Genomic DNA, 16,504 nt, shown 5'->3' on the forward strand with positions numbered 1-16,504 from the left:
ATCTTCCACATAATTACTCACAGCATCTTATCTGCCAATACGATTCATCCTGCATTCAAATAGTCATTGTCAGGAAATCATGACAAACTAAGGGCCTCATTTCCTAAAGTATCGCAGGCCTGCGATACTTTAGGAAATGACGGGCGGGGGGCCGAAACGGGGGGCGGGCCTGCGTTAGCTGGCAGCGATCGCACCGTCGCGGGGCGATCGCTGCCGGTTTTTGCACCCAATAGCGTCACCATAAGAGGTGTAGCTATTGGGAGCGAAATAGGACGCAAAAAGGGCCTTACCTTTCCGTCGTCTGCGGTAGCTTCGCGGAGTCGGCCCTGGTGACGCCCCGACTCCTCCTTTTCCGGGGCCGACTCCGCTCCCATTTTGGTATCGCACGCGGTAAGGGATGTTTCGCGTGCGAAACATCCCTTACCGCGTGCGATACGTGTAGAAAATAAGGCCCTAAATGCTTGTTGGAAAAGGCAGCTTTTAGCATTTCCTGAATTTCATGACAGCTGCTTCCCCTTTTAGTCCCTGTTCAGAAAACAGGTGCTCTCTTGATTCATGAAGACTAACAATTTTAAAAGATGGCACATTAATAGGACCTGTGTTGATGATCTTGTTGGTTGATAAAATTTTAGAGCAACATTGAAACTCGAAGGGGCAAGCCATTTATGCCCTCATACACAAACATGATGATTTTGAACTTGACCTTTCGAGTTATTGGAAGCCAATGGCTCTTTACTAATATAGGCATAATATGCTGATGCAAATGGACCCCAGACATAATTTGGGCAGCTGAACTGTAAGGCTTGCATTGTATTATAGGAGAGGCCAAGATATAAAGGTCCAAAGAGCACCTCCGATTTCGTACCCTTGACAGACCCACCCGAACCCATCACCGTGCGACGCTGCATACACCCTCGCCTACATTGACAAAACTTAAGTCTACTAGAGAACGTGCCCTCTCCATCGCTGGGCCTGCCCTTTGGAACAAGATGCCCCCTAGTCTCCGCCAGGAACTGTGCCCAAACAATTCAAACAGAACCTCAAGACCTGGCTCTTTAAACAGGCTTACACCTGAACACCTTCTCTCCGACTCTCTGTAATACCCCCCAGTGCCTCTACCTCGAGTACCATTAATGTCTTCCCCCCCTGCTCGTACAATCCCCCCCCCCCCCCCCCCCAGGACACAGTGAATTCCCTGAACATGTTTCCCTCTGTACATATCCCCTCTCAGGTCATTGCCACTCGCTCATGTATGTATAGTACATTTTTTATTTTTTGGCCATCCCCCCCATGCCTGTAATATATGCCCCTTCTACATAGTTAATTTTCCCCAGGTTTTACATGATTTTTATCCTGTTGCCTCATTTTGTTTGTTGTTTATTGTAAAGCCTCCCGCTGCCTTAAGTTACCTGTAAACCGAGGTGATGTTCCCAGCGTAGCTCGGTGTATAAAAATGCTTAAATAAATAAATAAAATAAACATTTAAAAACCCATATGCACCCGATTTTATATCTGTACACGCAAGTGCGTGTGAGTGCCAATGCACGCAGCCGTGCGCACAAGGGGGGAAATTTTGCTACATGCACACGGCGATGCGATGGGGTCTTTCCCCAGTTCCTTCCCAGTCCACGCCAATAAATGAGCAGATTGGAAGGGAACTTTCTAAACCCCCTACCTACCCTGCCTGCCTTTTCCCCTACTAATCCCAACCCCTAAAACCCCCCTAACTACCCTACATTTCTTTGTTTCATAACTCACCCACTCTGCTGTGCAGCAGCAGGTTGCCCGTGCTGACCAATCCCGGCGGGCGATCTCCCGGCCCGCCCTCGCCCTCGCCCCGCCCAGACCCCACCCCTGGTCCGCCTCTTTTTTATCGCGCCAGTCTTTGGCATGAACCAGGAGATATGGACGTGGCCGCAGGCCTTTGAAAAGGCACACGCGGCCCGGCCACATGCGTAGCTCCCAATTTTAACGCGCGCCGGCCTTTTAAAATTTGGCCTTTAGTGAATTGCAATAATCCACTGAGGAAATCCCAAGTGAATGTTCTATGATCTTTAAATCGTTCTCATTTAGGTAAGGACGTACTCTGTGCAACATTTCCAGCTTTAAGAAAAGGCATTCTTTACATCTTGATTCTCCTGTGGTCCATAATGATACCCACATTCATACCTGTTTAGAAATCAGTATTTGGACTCCATCTACCATTACACTACTTGGCATTTCATCTGAAGGAAATGTCGCCAAGTACAGAATCTCTGTTTACTCTTATTCAACGTCAATTTGTTTTCAAACAACCAAGCCTTCAAGTTGATAAGATAGTTCAGTTTGTAAGCTTAGTCAATGCTTCCATTCTACACCCTTACAGTCTTAGGGGTGAATTTTCAAAGACTTAATTACATAAAAATTCGCATATACATACATAAGTATTTTACATAACCAGTAAAAATGTTTTCAACCAAAGCAGTTTACAAAAAACGTACATAATAAACACATTAACATTAAATTTGTTATTAACTGAATTATTGAAATTATTACATTGTTTACAAACCTCTAATGCATGCACATATTTTTGCTTTCATACACATATAAAAAGGGGGCAGTCTACAGGTGTGTCCGGACAGGGCCAACATTTATGAGCATAACCTACTGTTTTGAAAAACACTTATGTGCGTAGATTTGCCCGAGTTCTTGTAATTTTCCACCTGCTAATTATCTGATACTAAATGTGTTTATTGTGTGCCTGAGAGGGAGGTCTGGGTGAACATGGGGGAGTTCAGGCTGAAGAACAGGAGAATGACTGGGTGAATGGTGGACTAACTGGGAAAACTGGTAATCTCACTTAAGCATGCATGTTTTAAAATATACCAATTTATATTTCTGCATGTAAAATATATGCACATATATGTTTTTAAATGGGTAGGAAAAGTCTGCGTGCTCGATGCATTGCAAGTATTTGCACATAAGCATTCAATTCATGCACGCCTATGTTACGGGGTAAAGATACACTGCGGGTTATAAAATACTATAGTAAAACCATGCATGACATATAGGCTGGGCGCAGTTGCCTGTTAGACTCATTTTTATCTTGAATTTTCTTGTACCTATTGCCATTAATTTGTCTTATTAATTTATTATAGAAGGGACAATGCCATGGGGCACACTTTTGAAAAGTTACTGTGCACGACGTCAGAGTTGTCTTAAGTTTATCATTTTTTCACAGATTTGGATATAAATCAAAGCTGTTTAGACCTCTGTGTGCCTCACCACAATGGCTGCCAAAAGTTTAGTAGGATAAGCCAATCCTGAGGCTTCAGTTTGTATATCTTGCTGCGCGTGTAAAACTGATCCAATCACTTTTAACATCGTTCTGTTTGGGTTTTGGTAGCTCCTTTCATCCACATTGGATTCCAGCAAACTTTACAATATAATAATTTTTATGTGCAGTCACTGGTGTGGTATGTGGCCTGACCAAACAGGTCTGGTGCTAGGGCAGCATCCGTAGGGCAAGCAGCAAGGTCATGAAGTTATTAAGAAATTATAGTATTTTATCTTCTGTTTCTTTGGATCTCCTGAGTGAAAAGTCCCAGGGAACAATTGAAAAAAAACTGTAGGCATGCATTCCGATGAGTGATTCCTTGTGACATGCAATCTCTTACCTACTTTGAAAGTTAAGAGATATTGGGGCCTCTATAAAGCGCATTAACATTGTTCATTAGCATGCATTAATTAGCTTGCATTAATAGTCCATGTTTATGACAGGTAAATGAGGTTTACATTTATTTACACACAATAAAGTCATTGTGCTCATATAGCCAGTTTACGCCTAGATTCTTCATTTTGCTATAAATTTCACATGAATAATTCCCGCAATAAAAGAAGGGGTGTGATTACCACAACACATTTTGATGAATGGCCCTGTTAGTAAAGTACAGATTAGTTCTTGCATAAAATATATGCGGTTTCACTGCAAAGTGAAGATTGGTTGATGGGTATCTGAGGCTGATGCCAGCAGCAGAAACTGAGCTGATTCAATCTTTGGAATGAGTGTTTATATTGGTAATTTATGTGTTGCTGATTTTATTGTTATTGTTATTTTTTATGTTCTCATTTTATTCCTTCATGTGCATCAATTTTGAAAGATTTTATTATAAAAACTGGAAAGCAATTTATACATTTTATAAATAAAGAGATCTGTGTTAACCTTTCAAGTTTTAAAATTCGTTTTTTTTTATGTACTAATAGATAAAGAGCTGATTTGCATCTCATTTACTTATTAACACAGGCCTTTGCACTAAAATTCTTGCAAACTAGTTTAAGTTCATTACAAGCACTAACAGGATGAGACACCAGTGGGGATTCAAAGTAGGACTGGCTGGAGAGAAAACAAAAAAATCCTTTCTCACCAAACTAACTGCCTGAAAGCACAGAGGAAAACACGGAGTCATAGAAATAGGGGGTCAATCCCTGAAGTACTGGGATTTGTTAAAGGCCACATAAAAGGTGCTTCTGACAACATAAGAACATAAGAAGTTGCCATGCTGGGTCAGACCGAGGGTCCATCAAGCCCAGCATCCTGTTTCCAACAGTGGCCAATCCAGGATACAAGTACCTGACTAGTACCTAAACATTAAACAAATCCCATGATACTAATGCCAGTAATAATTAAGCAGTGGCTATTCCTTAATAGGAGCCTATGGACTTCTCCTTCAGGAACTTGTCCAAACCTTTTTGAACTCTGCTACCCTAACTGCCTTAACCACATCCTCTGGCAATGAATTCCAGTGCTTAATTTTTCATTGAGTGAAAAATAATTTTCTCTGATTTGTTTTAAACTTACTACTTATTAACTTCATAGAGTGCCCTCTATTCCTTGTATTATCCGAAAGAGTAAATAACTGATTCATATTTACCCATTTTACACCTCATGATCTTAAACACCTCTATCATATCCCTCCTCAGCCATCTCTTTTCCAAGCTGAAAAGTCCTAACCTCTTTAGTCTTTCCTCATAGGGGAGCTGTTCCCTCCCCTTTATCATTTTGGTCTTCCTTCTCTGTACCTTCTACAGTGCAGCTATAGATTTTTTGAGAAACAGCGATCAGAACTGCGGCCTTACTATGAAGCGATAAAAAGGCATTATGACACTCTGCTTTTATTAACCTTTCCCTTCCTAATAATTCCTAACATTCTGTTTGCTTTTTTGACTGCTGCAGCACACTGAGCTGACGATTTTAAAGTATTGTCCACTATGATGCCTAGATCTTTTTCCTGGGTGGTAGCTCCTAATATGGAACCTAACGTCGAGTAACTACAGCAAGGGTTATTTTTCCCTATATGCATCACCATGCACTTGTCCTCATTAAATTTCATCTGCCATTTGGATGCCCAATCTTCCAGTCTTGCAAGGTCCTCCTGTAATGTATCACAATCCGCTTGTGATTTAACTACTCTGAATAATTTTGTATCATCTGCAAATTTGATAACCTCACTCGTCGTATCCCTTTCCAGATTATTTATATATATATTGGAAAAGCACCGGTCCAAGTACAGATCCCTGAGGCACTCCACTGTTTACCTTTCTTAATAGAGAAAACTGACCATTTCATCCTACTCTCTGTTTCCTTTCTTTTAACCAGTTTGCAATGCATAAAAGGACATCGCCTCCTATCCCATGGCTTTTTAATATTCTTAGAAGGCTCTCAAGAGGAACTTTGTCAAACGCCTTCTGAAAATCCTAATAATCTAAATTTACTGGTTCACCTTTATCCACATGTTTATTAACCCCTTCAGATTTGTGACAAGACTTCCCTTGGGTAAATCCATGCTAGCTGTGTCCCACTAAACCATGTCTATCTAAATGTTCTGTGATTTTCTTCTTTAGAATAGCTTCCATGATTTTTTCCAGCACTGAAGTCAGGCTCACTGGTTTATAGTTTACCAGATCAACCCTGAAGCCCTTTTTAAATATTAGGGTTACAGGGTCCAGTCTTCAAGTCAATGGATGATTTTAATTATAGTTTACAAATTACCAATAATAGGTTTGACATTTCATTTTTGAGTTCTTTCAGAACCTTGGCATGTATATCATCTGGTCCAGGTGATTTCCTACTCTTCAGTTTGTCAATCTGGCCTACCACATCATCCAGGTTCACTGTGATTTGGTTCAGGTCATCTGAATCATCACCCCTGAAAACCATCTCCGGAACTGGTATCTCCCCAACATCCTCATTAGTAAACACCGAAGCTAAGAATTCATTTAGTCTTTCTGCAATGGCCTTATCTTCCCTAAGAGCTCCTTTAACCCCTCGATTATCTAACAGTCCAACGAACTCCCTCACAGGCTTTCTGCTTCAGATGTATTTTTAAAAGTTTTTATTATGAGTTTTTGCCTCTATGGCCAACTTCTTTTCAAATTGTCTCTTAGCCCATCTTATCTACTTTAACATTTAACTTATCAAGTTTTACAATTAACTTGCCATTGCTTATGCTTTTTCCTATTTTCTTCTGATGGATCCTTCTTCCAATTTTGGAATGAAGATCTTTTGGCTAAAATAGCCTCTTTCACCTCCCCTTTTAACCATGCTGGTAATTTGTCTTCCTTCCACCTTTAGACTTAGGATGGCAGCTGAGGGTCACTGCCGCTGATTATACAAGGTAAGTTTATCTGGTTAACTAGCCAAGCTGCGCAGTGCCTGAATATTGACCTCACAAGTCTTAGCCACTTATTGACTTATCTGATCAGAGGGGGCATAATTAAGCCACCAGGTTTGTCCTGCTCAGTCCTGAACAGAGTCAGACAAGCCGCTTTGAATCCAGACCAGAAAATCATTTTCAGTCGGGTGCAGAGAAGTGGAAAACATGGGGAGGCTTTTTTTCACCAATTCTCAGTGAGAAGCTCCCGGCTATGCTCTCTCTGCCCCACAGATACAACAGGGGTGCACATCCAGGACAGAGTACTCCTGAGGATGGATTCTGTGCTGGAAAATGTAACATCTCTCCCTGCAGTAACTGAGAGGGTTGAGTGCATGAGACAGCAGCAGAAGTTTGTACAGTCACCAATTCTCAGTGAGAAGCTCCCGGCTATGCTCTCTCTGCCCCACAGAAACAACAGGGGTGCACATCCAGGACAGAGTACTCCTGAGGATGGATTCTGTGCTGGAAAATGTAACATCTCTCCCTGCAGTAACTGAGAGGGTTGAGTGCATGAGACAGCAGCAGACGTTTGTACAGTCACCAATTCTCAGTGAGAAGCTCCCGGCTATGCTCTCTCTGCCCCACAGATACAACAGGGGTGCACATCCAGGACAGAGTACTCCTGAGGATGGATTCTGTGCTGGAAAATGTAACATCTCTCCCTGCAGTAACTGAGAGGGTTGAGTGCATGAGACAGCAGCAGACGTTTGTACAGTCACCAATTCTCAGTGAGAAGCTCCCGGCTATGCTCTCTCTGCCCCACAGATACAACAGGGGTGCACATCCAGGACAGAGTACTCCTGAGGATGGATTCTGTGCTGGAAAATGTAACATCTCTCCCTGCAGTAACTGAGAGGCTTGAGTGCATGTGACAGCAGCAGACGTTTGTACAGTCACCAATTCTCAGTGAGAAGCTCCCGGCTATGCTCTCTCTGCCCCACAGAAACAACAGGGGTGCACATCCAGGACAGAGTACTCCTGAGGATGGATTCTGTGCTGGAAAATGTAACATCTCTCCCTGCAGTAACTGAGAGGGTTGAGTGCATGAGACAGCAGCAGACGTTTGTACAGTCACCAATTCTCAGTGAGAAGCTCCCGGCTATGCTCTCTCTGCCCCACAGATACAACAGGGGTGCACATCCAGGACAGAGTACTCCTGAGGATGGATTCTGTGCTGGAAAATGTAACATCTCTCCCTGCAGTAACTGAGAGGCTTGAGTGCATGTAACAGCAGCAGACGTTTGTACAGTCACCAATTCTCAGTGAGAAGCTCCCGGCTATGCTCTCTCTGCCCCACAGATACAACAGGAGTGCACATCCAGGACAGAGTACTCCTGAGGATGGATTCTGTGCTGGAAAATGTAACATCTCTCCCTGCAGTAACTGAGAGGCTTGAGTGCATGTAACAGCAGCAGACGTTTGTACAGTCACCAATTCTCAGTGAGAAGCTCCCGGCTATGCTCTCTCTGCCCCACAGATACAACAGGGGTGCACATCCAGGACAGAGTACTCCTGAGGATGGATTCTGTGCTGGAAAATGTAACATCTCTCCCTGCAGTAACTGAGAGGCTTGAGTGCATGAGACAGCAGCAGAAGTTTGTACAGTCACCAATTCTCAGTGAGAAGCTCCCGGCTATGCTCTCTCTGCCCCACAGATACAACAGGGGTGCACATCCAGGACAGAGTACTCCTGAGGATGGATTCTGTGCTGGAAAATGTAACATCTCTCCCTGCAGTAACTGAGAGGGTTGAGTGCATGAGACAGCAGCAGAAGTTTGCACAGTCACTGATCCAGCAATTGAAATTCTGAGCAGGAAGCCTGAGCAAATTAACCAGCAGTATAAACATGCAAACTTATATCCAGCCACAAAATAAGGAACAATTATTATTTAGAAGAGGGAAGAGTAAAATGGGGTAAAGAATCCAAACTGAACGCTTAGGTGCAAACGCTGCAGATACGTTTTGCCCACAGGATATGTACACGTGTACTTTTGCTTTGATTACTACCTAACAAAAAACTGCTCAGAGAGGTTGCTGCCTGCCTTCTCTGCAAGTAATTTTTAAGCACAAAACTTGCACAGTTTTCAATAATCAAAACTACACACATTTTCAATTCCCACCCTCTCCCTGCCGTAGCAATGCCTCTGCAGTCAGCCCAAGGTTGAACAAAGCACAGTACAGCTTGGGTGTTTTTTGCAATCAGATTTCATGGCTACACTGCTTCTTTTCCCATGGAAAGGGCTTTGAATATTGCCATCAGTGCGATGTGAGAGCACAGGAAACAGAGAAGAGAGGCCTTTGCCGCCTCCATAGAAAAGGCTTTTGCTCTGCAAGAGAGAGATCAAGCTTCCTGCCTGAGTGCCAGCACAGTTTAGTACCATCAAAGCTGTGTGAATATGAAATAAACCATGAAGGTGGCCCTTCTCAATCAGCTTTACCTCTGATTCCTGCAGAGACTTTACTACAATCCTGAAGAGCAGCTGGGACACAGCCAGACTGGGCAGAGTATGAACTCGGGAAAGGGAAGTTTTAAGAACAGTGCACACCATTAATCCCTAAAGTAAAACCAATAAAACAAAGCAAAAGGCGAGAGGAGGAAGGAGAGGCCAGGACACCGCATGATCCGGGGAGAAAGCAAGGCGCGCTGCTCTCTTCATATTTGTCTACTTTAAAACCCATCCCATTTCCTGCCTCTCCTCTAAATTCATTGGTTTCCTTAATCCTGGCACAGAGATAGTTCTTCTGCCCTCAGAATAAGATACAAAGAGGAAGCAGCTGAATCATTTCCAAGAGTCTTCCTGGCGCTGTTACTTTTCAGTTCAAACATTCACGTTATGTATCTGATTTCTATTCCGTCTCTCAGGCGCTTCAAGGCGCATTACTTTCAGATAGTGCAGGTATTTTCCTGTTTGAACATGCATTTATTTGATGACCTAAAGGTTAAATTTAAGGACTGAAACATAGTTGTTTTACAAAATAACTCTGCATTTCAAAACTTCATCTATCCTATTACCGAAATATAATTCATAAACTATGTTCTTTGGCAGAATGAGTTCATGCATGCGTGCAACGTGGCTTTCTTTTACCTTCCATCAGTTTGCCCGTCTGCTCCGCACTTCCTCCTGGCAGGATCTTGCTAATGTAGGCTCCAATTTCTCCTTGATTCCCTGGGATCTCTTTTCCACCTACAACTCTAATCCCCAGTCCATTACCTGCAAGAGGAAATAAACAATCATCTGTTAACCAGGCTGGCCCAGGCTGCTGTCACAGAGCAGGCCTCCAGCAAGCCCAGGAGAATATCTGCACTTAACAAGGGGGCAAGGGTTCATGATGAGCTGAAACCACGACACTGTCACAGCATAGATCAGAATTACGGTATTTTAATTTGCATCGGAACGGTAACCAGAGATTTCATGAAAGCAGAAGGCACCTGATCTGCAGGTTTATGTTTAGGCTCCTGTACAATTCTGGTCGCCGCATCTCAAAAAAGATATAATTGCAATGGAGAAGGTACAGAGAAGGGCAACCAAAATGATAAAGGGAATGGAACAACTCCCCTATGAGGAAAGGCTGAAGAGGTTAGGACTTTTCAGCTTGGAGAAGAGACGACTGAGGGGGGATATGATAGAGATGTTTAAAATCATGAGAGGTCTAGAACGGGTAGATGTGAATCTGTTATTTACTCTTTCGGATAATAGAAAGACTAGGGGGCACTCCATGAAGTTAGCATGGGGCACATTTAAAACTAATCGGAGAAAGTTCTTTTTCACTCAACGCACAAAGCTCTGGAATTTGTTGCCAGAGGATGTGGTTAGTGCAGTTAGTATAGCTGTGTTTAAAAAAGGATTGGATAAGTTCTTGGAGGAGAAGTCCATCAGCTCCTATTAAGTTCACTTAGAGAATAGCCACTGCCATTAGCAATGGTTACATGGAATAGACTTAGTTTTTGGGTACTTGCCAGGTTCTTATGGCCTGGATTGGCCACTGTTGGAAACAGGATGCTGGGCTTGATGGACCCTTGGTCTGACCCAGTATGGCATTTTCTTATGTTCTTATGTTCTTATGATTGTGTCTGCTTCTCCCCTCACCTCCAGGCCCTCTGAGGGGCTGTTCATTCAGTGCTGCACCGCAGGAAAGCTGGGGTGTTTGCTTTGAAAATCCACACGGTTTTCACGTTAAAGCCATGAAAAGCAGGCACAAGGATTTTATAATCAATGCTCTGCACTTAGGGCCTGATTTTAAGAAGCATTGGGTTTTACCCGTGAACGTGGGCTATTGGAAATTGCTACATAATGTGCCATTAATTGTCCATAGGATATTCATGTGTGAGTGCATTTGTTGCACGTATAAAGCTTATTAAAACTGCTTCGATGGCAGGTTACATTGACCTGTGTTACTCCGTTAAACATCACTCCCTTCATTTTCACGCTGCCTTATTCCTTTCCCCACCAGGAATAGTCTATGCGAGCGCTGTCGCAGGGTCACATTTCCCTCTACAGAGGGCCCAGATGAAGCTGGAAAGAGGTCTTCTCCATGGGTAACAGCAGTAACTTCACAACTGATCCTAAATATTTGCTTGCACTGCTTCCGGGCCTAACTCCTGAAACTCTGCTTTCTGAGTGGAAATGTATTTTTAGTTTCTGGCAGACTAGACGGGCTGTCTACTCCTTTTCTGCTCTCAGCTTTATATCTTTGGAAGCCCTGGAAACTGGGAGAGAAGTTGTTTCAGAAAGAAAATATTTAAAATGAGTATTTTGGAGGGGGTGGGGGAGCAATGTCTCCTTTTCTTTCTGCCACATTAGAACATAATAACATAAGAAATTGCCATACTGGGTCAGACCAAGGGTCCATCAAGCCCAGCATCCTGTTTCCAACAGTGGCCAATCCAGGCCATAAGAACCTGGCAAGTACCCAAACACTAAGAAGATCCCATGCTACTGATGCAATTAATAGCAGTGGCTATTCCCTAAGTAAACTTGATTAATAGCAGGTAATGGACTTCTCCTCCAAGAACTTATCCAAACCTTTTTTGAATCCAGCTACACTAACTGCACTAACCACATCCTCTGGCAACAAATTTCAGAGTTTAATTGTGCATTGAGTGAAAAAGAATTTTCTCAGATTAGTCTTAAATGTGCTACTTGCTAACTTCATGGAATGCCCCCTAGTCCTTCTATTATCTGAAAGAGTAAATAACTGATTCACATCTACACGTTCTAGATCTCTCATGATCTTAAAGATCTCCATCATAACCCCCTCAGCCGTCTCTTCTCCAAGCTGAACAGCCCTAACCTCTTTAGTCTTTCCTCATAGGGGAGCTGTTCCATCCCCTTTATCATTTTGGTTGCCCTTCTCTGTACCTTCTCCATCGCAACTATATCTTTTTTGAGATGCGGCGACCAGAATTGTCCACAGTATTCAAGGTGCGGTCTCACCATGGAGCGATACTGAGGCATTATGACATTTTCCGTTCTATTAACCATTCCCTTCCTAATAATTCCTAACATTCTGTTTGCTTTTTTGACTGCCGCAGCACACTGAGCTGACGATTTCAATGTGTTATCCACTATGACGCCTAGATCTCTTTCTTGGGTGGTAGCTCCTAATATGGAGCCTAACATTGTGTAATTATAGCATGGGTTATTTTTCCATACATGCATCACCTTGCACTTATCCACATTAAATTTCATTTGCCATTTCGATGCCCAATTTTTCAGTCTCACAAGATCTTCCTGCAATTTATCACAATCCTTTTGTGATTTAACTACTCTTAACAATTTTGTATCATCTACAAATTTGATTACCTCACTCGTCATATTCCTTTCCAGATCATTTATAAATATATTGAAAACCACAGGTCTCAATACAGATCCCTGAGGCACTCCACTGCCCACTCCTCTCCACTGACAAAATTGTCCATTTAATCCTACCCTCTGTTTCCTGTCTTTTAGCCAGTTTGTAATCCACGAAAGGACATCGCCATCTATCCCATGACCTTTTACTTATCCTAGAAGCCTCTCATGAGGAACTTTGTCAAATGCCTTCTGAAAATCCAAGTACACTACATCTACCAGTTCACCTTTATCCACATGTTTATTAACCCCTTCAAAAAAGTGAAGCAGATTTGTTAGGCAAGACTTGCCTTGGGTAAAGCCATGCTGACTTTGTTCCATTAAACCATGTCTTTCTATATGTTCTGTGATTTTGATATATAGAACACTTTCCGGATCGCCCCTGAAACCCTTTTTAAATATTGGGGTTATATTAACCACCCTCCAGTCTTCAGGTACAATGGATGATTTTAATGCTAGGTTACAAATTTTTACTAATAGATCTGAAACTTCATTTTTTAGTTCCTTCAGAACTCTGGGGTGTATACCATTCAGTCCAGGTGATTTACTACTCTTCAGTTTGTCAATCAGGCCTACCACATCTTCTAGGTTCACCGTGATTTGGTTCAGTCCATCTGAATCATTACCCAAGAAAACCTTCTCCATTACGGGTACCTCCCCAACATCCTCTTCAGTAAACACCGAAGCAAATAAATCGTTTAATCTTTCCACGATGGCCTTATCTTCTCTAAGTGCCCTTTTAATCCCTCGATCATATAACGGTCCAACTGACTCCCTCACAGGCTTTCTGTTTTGGATATATTTTAAAAAGTTTTTACTGTGAGTTTTTGCCTCTACGGCCAACTTCTTTTCAAATTCTCTCTTATCAATGTCTTACATTTAACTTGCCAACATTTATGTATTATCCTATTTTCTTCTGTTGGATCCTTCTTCCAATTTTTGAATGAAGATCTATTGGCTAAAATAGCCTCTTTCACCTCCCCTTTTAACCATGCTAGTAATCGTTTTGCCTTCCTTCCACCTTTCTTAATGTGTGGAATACATCTGGACTGTGCTTCTATGATGGTATTATTTTAACAATGTCCACACCTCTTGCACACTTTTTACTTTTGTAGCTGCTCCTTTCAGTTTATTTCTAACTATTTTTCTCATGTTATCAGAGTTTCCCTTTTGAAAATTTGGCACTAGAGCTGTGGATTTGCTTACTGCCCCCTTCCAGTCATTAATTCAAATTTGATCATATTATGATCACTATTGCCAAGCGGCCCCACCACCATTACCTCTCTCACCAAATCCTGTGCTCCACTGAGAATTAGATCTAAAATTGCTCCCTCTCTCATTGGTTCCTAAACCAATTGCTCCATAAAACTCTTTTATTCCATCCATGAACTTTACCTCTCTAGCATGTCCCGATGATACATTTACTCAGTCAATATTGGGGTAATTGTAAACTCCCATTATTGCTGCACTACCAATATGGTTAGCTTTCTTAATTTCTCTTAGCATTTCACTGTCCGTCTCACCATCTTGGCCAGGGGGATGGTAGTATACTCCTATCACTTTACTCTTCCCCAACACACAAGGTATTTCTACCCATAAAGATTCAATTGTGCATTTAGCTCCAAGTTTACCAACCTTGTTAAATGTAACTTTATTCTCCCGGTTTTTACTATTTTTACTGTTTTTTGTTACTATTACCCTGTTCGATGTAAACTGATCTGATATGGTCTTCCAGCCATGAAGGTCGGTATAGAAAAGCGTTAAATAAATAAATAAATAAATAAATAAATAGTCTCTTGCAGGTTGTTTATCCTGTTGGACTCAATGCCATCCTGGACATAAAGCACCACACCTCCTCCCGGGTGCTCCTCTCTGTCATTGCGATATAATTTGTACCCCGGTATAGCACTGTCCCATTGGTTATCCTCCTTCCACCATGTCTCTGAGATGCCAATTAAGTCTGTCATCATTCACTGCTATACATTCTAATTCTCCCATCTTACTTCTTAGACTTCTGGCATTAGCATACAAATATTTCAAAGTGTGTTTTTTGTTTGTATTTTCATTCTGCTTTTTAATTGATAGGGATAAGTTAGAATATTTTAGCTCAGGTGAATTTTTAGTTACAGGCACTTGGACTACTTTTCTTATTATTGGAACCTCACTGTTGGGATGCCCTAATTCTAATGCATCATTAGTATCCTTTGAAGATACCTCTCTCCGAACCATGCGCTGCTGAGCGACTGTCGGTTTTCCCCTTTGTTCTAGTTTAAAAGCTGCTCTATCTCCTTTTTAAAGGTTAGCACCAGCAGTCTGGTTCCACCCTGGTTAAGGTGGAACCCATCCCTTCGGAAAAGACTCCCCCTTCCCCAAAAGTTCCCCAGTTCCTTACAAAACTGAATCCCTCTTCCTTGCACCATCGTCTCATCCACGCATTGAGACTCTGGAGCTCTGCCTGCCTCTGGGGACCTGCGCGTGGAACAGGGAGCATTTCAGAGAATGCTACCCTGGAGGTTCTGGATTTAAGCTTTCTACCTAAGAGCCTAAATTTGGCTTCCAGAACCTCCCTCCCACATTTTCCTGTCATTGGTGCCCACATGTACCATGACAGCCGGTTCCTCCCCAGCACTATCTAAAATCCTATCTAGGTGACGCGTGAGGTCCGCCACCTTCGCACCAGGTAGGCATGTTACCAGGCGATCCTCACGCCCACCAGCCACCCAGCTATCTACATTCCTAATAATCAAATCACCAACTATGACGGCCGACCTAACCCTTCCCTCCTGGGCAGTAGGCCTTGGGGAGATATCCTCAGTGCGAAAGGACAATGCATCACCTGGAGAGCAGGTCCTTGCTACAGGATCCTTTCCTGCTACACCAGGTTGATGCTCCCCCATCATGAGACCTTCTTCCTCCAAGGCAGCACCAGGGCTGCCAGTCTGAAGTTGGGACTTGACTACTATGTCCCTGAAGGTCTCATCTATATACCTCTCTGTCTGCCTCAGCTCCTCCAGGTCTGCCACTCTAGCCTCCAGAGATCGGACTCGTTCTCTGAGAGCCAGGAGCTCTTTGCATCGCATGCACATATATAACTTCTCACCGGTGGGTAAAAAATCATACATGTGACACTCGATGCAAAAGACTGGGAAGCCCCCCTCTTGCTGCTGGACTGCTGCCTTCATCTCAATTTTGATCAGTTCCTAGTTAAGTTTTAGGTTGCTATGGGAGTAGGAATGTGTCTAATGTCCTTTAAATGTATTAGTAAATTCACTATGTATCTGGTAGTGGCCTACTGGGGTCTGATCAAATTCTCAATAAAGTTTTTGTTGATGTTTTTTTGTTTGTGAAAGTGGCACCTGCCTATAAATTAAGGGATGAGCTAGGGTTGGGAAATACAAACAGTCTAACTTCATTTAGTCAGCCTGAGTGACTCACTGCTCCCTTGATTAACAAATGTTGCTCCCTATTCAAACCCAATCACACTACCTCAACACCTTTCCAAGGTGAGTAACTGAGCTGAACTATTCAACTTTTTTACTTAGGTATATACTGCTCCTAGCTTATTTCTAGCTTCTGGCTACTTTTTGGGTTGGGGTTTTTTTTTGTGGTTTTTTGTTTTTTTCAATACAAGCACTCAGTATTAAATACAAAAACTCAGTTCTTTAAAAGTCTGGAGAACACTCAGTTCTGCAGACTTTTAAAAATAAACACACTACCTACTGCTACCTTATTGACTGACTAAAAATACAAACAGTCTAACTTGTTTATTTATTCACTGCCAACCTACTGCTACCTTATTGACTGACTAAAAATACAAACAGTCTAACTTGTTTATTTATTCACTGCCAACCTACTGCTACCTTATTGACTGACTAAAAATACAAACAGTCTAACTTTTTTATTCACAGCCTGACTATTAAAGGCACAAACACACAAACACACTAAATAATATTCCCAATA

General features: G+C 42.4%; 1 protein-coding gene across 1 annotated transcript in view; it reads right to left on the reverse strand.

Annotated features, from left to right (window-relative positions):
* The window catches only part of PCLO (piccolo presynaptic cytomatrix protein), a 351,707-nt gene that overhangs the window by 227,232 nt on the left and 107,971 nt on the right, over positions 1–16,504 (reverse strand). The window contains exon 5 of the mRNA XM_029615912.1: positions 9,779–9,904. Coding sequence (XP_029471772.1) covers positions 9,779–9,904 — 126 coding nt within the window. The remainder of the gene's footprint in view (positions 1–9,778; positions 9,905–16,504) is intronic.

The sequence above is a fragment of the Rhinatrema bivittatum genome, chromosome 9 (assembly GCF_901001135.1).
Source record: "Rhinatrema bivittatum chromosome 9, aRhiBiv1.1, whole genome shotgun sequence".
Taxonomy (NCBI): domain Eukaryota; kingdom Metazoa; phylum Chordata; class Amphibia; order Gymnophiona; family Rhinatrematidae; genus Rhinatrema; species Rhinatrema bivittatum.